Genomic DNA, 4,951 nt, shown 5'->3' with positions numbered 1-4,951 from the left:
GGTTTTATGGCATTATTCATACATATAAAGTGTTTTCAGTTTTCAGCAAAATAAGCGGTATCTAAACACACTCTTAAACTTACAAATTAAAAATAAAAAAAACTCTTATTAAATAATTTTTTTTTTCACAAATTAAACTCATAGTAGAGTCTATTTATTAAATTCATGATGATATTCACATTAATGTAAAATAAATAAACATTATTTTTCATATTCCGAAAGTACATCAGAAATAAACAATCCTAGGCTTCATACTTAGACTCACAAATTAAAAATAATCAAAACTCCTATTTAAATAAAAAATTCTTTTTAAGTATTTTCAGAACATGAAAAAAATAATATTTTTTTCTTCTCATATCTATAGTAAAGTCTATCTATTAAATTCATAGTAACATCCACATCAATGTAAAAGAAATATACGTTATTTTTCCTATTCCGATATTACGTAACAATTACGCTTAAACAGACCATCCGGACTAACAATTACTAAGTAATTGACTTGGTTGGGGTGAACAAGAACAAAGAACAACTCGTATTCGAAAAAACAAAATATCTAAACACGTGTCACCAACAAAATAGGGACACGACGACACGACACGAGGCGACGAGTTGCCTTGAGCCAGTCAATTAACGCGTGGGGGATCCAACCAAACCAAACCCAACTCCAAGCCGCATTAATTCACAACTTTTATTATGACACAAACACCCTCGCTACCACCCATTATAAATTTCTCAAACCCATGATCAGTATCGTCAAAAATAACAACAAAAGTATTTATTTTGAACCGTTTAGAAAAGCTAGTAGTGTGTCAATATAAATAAACCAAAAGAAAAAAAAGCTGGAACGGTGGGGGCAGCAGAAGAAGCAGAATAAGAAAACGAAGTTGAGAGAGAGGGAGAGAGGGAGAGAGAGAAAATAGAAAAAAGCTTTACAACTGCCACCCATTAACCATAAGAGTCCAGAGAGGCCACAGACACCGCACCCTTTTTTATTTTTCCCTTCAAATTATTGCATTTCTTATTAAGACCCCATTATTATAATATTGTGATTTTATATCTGTTGGGTATTTGTTTGTGAATTTGTGATCAGAGTTTGGGGGTTTTAGCCGTTTGAGGAAGAGGAAGAGGAAGAGGAAGAGGAAGATCAAGAGGTCTGAGGAATTTCTGAATCTGGGTATTTACGGTTTTGCCATTTAGGGGAAAAGGGTGACGGGTATTTTGGTCAGTTTGTGGAGTTTGGTTCAGTTTGGTTCTGCTTTATTAATAGTAGAACCTATAAACCGATTTGAAAGGACAGGGTTTTTTTTTTTTTTTTTTTTTTGGGTTTTTGGAGATTGAAAGGAGAAACAAAAAAATGTGGTGGATGATGGGTGAGACAGGAGGACATTATTGCAACAAGAAAACCGATGATATTTGTGGCGATGTTTGTGGACAGGTATTTTTTTTTCTCTATCTTTGGGTTTTTTTTTTTTGAATTATGGTGGTACTATGTTTGATCTGTTTGTTTCTGTTAAGGTTTCTGTTTTTTTTGGTTTTTTGAATTATGTGACTGGGTTTTGGTTTTGTGGGTATGTTTGTTTGATTGATGGGGTAACATGGAAAAAAGGGTGGATCTTGGAAGTTTTAGCAGTGCTTGAGGTTGGGAGAACAAAAACCCTTTACTTTGGCAGTGTTCTTCATGCAATTGTTTTTGTGCTATTCAAGTTTTGGTTTTGCGTTCTTCTTTGAAATCAAAGTATCATATCCCACCCCTTTTTTTTTTTTTTTTTCTGTATCTGTTAATTTGGGCAGCAGATTTTGTATTACCATTGTTGAGGTAGTGAAATCATATCAAATCTTGAGTCTGGTTTATATTTTTTTTTTCCCCGAAAAGCTGTTGGGAATTTGGTGGCTTAGGGATTGGGAAATTTTTGAATTTGTGTGCATTTGGCAAGACCAATTTGCTAGAACTAGAATGGATTTTTTTTTTCTTCTGTAGTGATTAAAGAGATGAAGAAATGAGGGAGTTTTTATTTTTATTATTTTCTTTAAAAAAGTGATATTTTAGGGCTATGAAATTGGGTATTGTTCAACACTCCTTGATTAAATTAGAATTTTTGTATTTTGTATTTTAGGAATTATAACTCTTTTCCTTCAAATCAATAATTGTTCTGGTGATATGTGAATTGACCTTGTCTCAATGAAATTGTGAGTAAAGTAAAGAGAGAGTTGGTAAATTCTGGAAAAGAAACAATTTTCTTCTTTTGTATCTTCTGTCTTTAGAATTAAATATGCTTTTGGATGAAATATTGGGTTTTTTTTTGTTTTGTTTTATATGTTCAGCCCTGTGAAGTTATGATGCTTATAGTAAATAAAGATGCTACTCTTGGGTATATTTACAAATAGTCATTCTAAGTTTTAGAAATATTTTGATTTGTGAACATTTTTGTTGCTTCTTTGTTTGTTCTTACTCATTTTAAGTTTAATATGTTCTTATTTAATATGGCAGGAATCAAATAAAGTGTTAAGCATGTCAAGACTCCGCTGCATTCTGCGTGGCTGGGATGTGAAGACCTTAATCTTTCTTTTTGCCTTTGTTCCAACATGCATATTTTTCATCTATCTACATGGGCAGAAGATCTCATACTTCCTGCGCCCACTGTGGGAATCGCCACCCAAACCTTTTCATGTACTTCCACATTATTATCATGAGAATGTGTCAATGGAGAACCTTTGCAAACTTCATGGTTGGAAAACCCGTGAGTATCCAAGGCGTGTCTTTGATGCTGTGTTGTTTAGTAATGAGAAGGAAATTCTTGAATTACGATGGAAAGAGTTGTATCCCTATGTAACACAGTTTGTTATCCTTGAGTCGAATTCAACATTCACTGGATTGCCAAAGCCCTTGTTATTTTCCAGTTATCGAGATGATTTCAAATTCGTTGAGCCACGATTGACTTATGGGACTATTGGGGGAAGGTTTAAGAAAGGAGAAAATCCATTTATTGAGGAGGCATATCAGCGAGTAGCACTGGATGTGCTTCTGAAAAAAGCTGGTATTGAAGATGATGACTTGTTGATAATGTCCGATGTTGATGAGATCCCAAGCAGACACACAATAAATCTCTTGAGGTGGTGTGATGATATACCTCCTGTCCTGCATCTTCAACTGAAGAACTATATATATTCTTTTGAGTTCCATGTGGATGATAGCAGCTGGAGAGCTTCAGTACACAGGTATCAGTCTGGTAAAACAAGGTATGCACATTATCGCCAGACAGATGACCTCTTGGCAGATGCAGGGTGGCATTGTAGCTTTTGCTTCCGCCGAATCAGTGAATTTATCTTTAAGATGAAAGCATACAGCCATTATGACAGGGTTAGGTTCTCTCATTACTTGAACCCTCAAAGAGTTCAGAAAGTAATATGCAAGGGGGCTGATTTGTTTGATATGCTTCCTGAAGAGTACACCTTCAAAGATATAATAGGGAAAATGGGACCTGTTCCTCGTTCCTTCTCAGCTGTTCATCTTCCATCTTATCTTTTGGAGAACGCAGACAAGTATAAATTTCTTTTGCCTGGGAACTGCAAAAGAGAAAGTGGCTGATTTTTTTCAAAAGTTGTCTGTTTTTGTAAAGGTTAGTTGGACTTCTAGATTGAATGTCTCTTTATGGAGATTTCACTTGAACAATCATTAACTGGTGCATTACTGATACAGCCTTGCCATTTGTCCGGCTGAAAACATCATTCTTTGGAATATGTTTGGGGAATTGGACAACCTCCTGGATTGAGATTCTTAGGGCACCATTCTGTACATAACTTTTACCTTTCTTTTTGCTTTCTGGAATTGGGTTTTATCTTATGGAGCAGACCCAGTGTGGAGCTTGCTATGATGGGAATAGCTTAGTTGTCACAGGTTGCTTGTGTTAACTTGGCTTTGGTTTGGCATTTCCCCAATACACCCAGAAAATAATGAGGGACCTGTATTTTTCCCCTTGTTTTGGGGAGTTTTGTTTATGAGACAAACTTAATTTATATATATGTTGTTTTTAACCTGATTTGTCTATGCACCTGTTTTTGTATCTTTTTATTTATTTATTTTTTATTTATCATAAGCTCACTTTATTAGTTTCCCATGTCATTTGAGAAAACAAGTATGTTTATAAATTTGGTCCACTTCTCATTGTGTGTGTAGTCATTCTCTACGGGACTGCAATCTGGCTGAGTTGTGTTTATTGAGAACTAGTTGATATTGCAAACTCTGCCTGCTGCATTCAGTGGTATGAACAACTTGAAATCAGACTTGGAGGACCTCCAGAATTATACTTTGTTAACTGTCAATAAAACATGAAATCTTTCAACCTTTCCCTAAAGACGCTAGCATGTTTCTTGATTTTGTCTCAGATAAAATCTTATCCTTAAGCTATCCATTAGTTTATGATTATTGAGGAAATCTAAAGCTACTTTCAACTTGTGAAGATGTAACCTTGGCATTGCTAGCTACTCATTGTGGAAAAGGAATTCCAGTAGATCAAGGTAGTGCCTTTTGGTTTAATTGTTTCACTGTAGTTTTTAGTTTGAAACATTGGCAACGAGCCAAATATTGAATTGCCTTCTCTGATGTTGTATCTTATACTTTGTGAGTAGCATCTGTGGGGTATCCATATGTGATGGAAAAACTTAAAGCATTTCTCAACTGTCATTGTTCAAACAGCTGGGACATTGTGAGTGCAGCTGGGCAAGTATTATTTTAAGGGTCAGAATTTGCTTTATAAGTCATTTGCGACTCACAAATTAGGAACCAGTCAACAATGCATTAACTGGCCTCATTATCTGATGGTAATACTTAAAAGCATTTAATTACGCGGTAAGAGGTGGTAACATATAACGTCAGATACCATTATGTTTGTTAATTCTGCTGATTACTTTTACTACCCAGAAACAGAATACATTCTCAAGAATGAACTTCTGG

General features: G+C 35.0%; 1 protein-coding gene across 1 annotated transcript; it reads left to right on the top strand.

Moving 5' to 3' along the window:
• Positions 1-851: 851 nt before the first annotated feature.
• Positions 852-4,032, top strand: LOC142628264 (uncharacterized). Its single transcript, XM_075802340.1, has 3 exons — positions 852-1,435; positions 2,489-3,617; positions 3,698-4,032. The coding sequence occupies exons 1-2, from the start codon at positions 1,355-1,357 to the stop codon at positions 3,584-3,586; spliced, it is 1,179 nt and encodes a 392-aa protein (XP_075658455.1). The 5' UTR covers positions 852-1,354; the 3' UTR covers positions 3,587-3,617; positions 3,698-4,032.
• The last annotated feature ends 919 nt before the right edge of the window (positions 4,033-4,951 follow it).

The sequence above is a fragment of the Castanea sativa genome, chromosome 3 (assembly GCF_040712315.1).
Source record: "Castanea sativa cultivar Marrone di Chiusa Pesio chromosome 3, ASM4071231v1".
Classification (NCBI taxonomy): Eukaryota; Viridiplantae; Streptophyta; class Magnoliopsida; order Fagales; family Fagaceae; genus Castanea; species Castanea sativa.
Note: the sequence above shows the minus strand (reverse complement) of the source record. Positions and strands in the feature narration are given on the sequence as shown.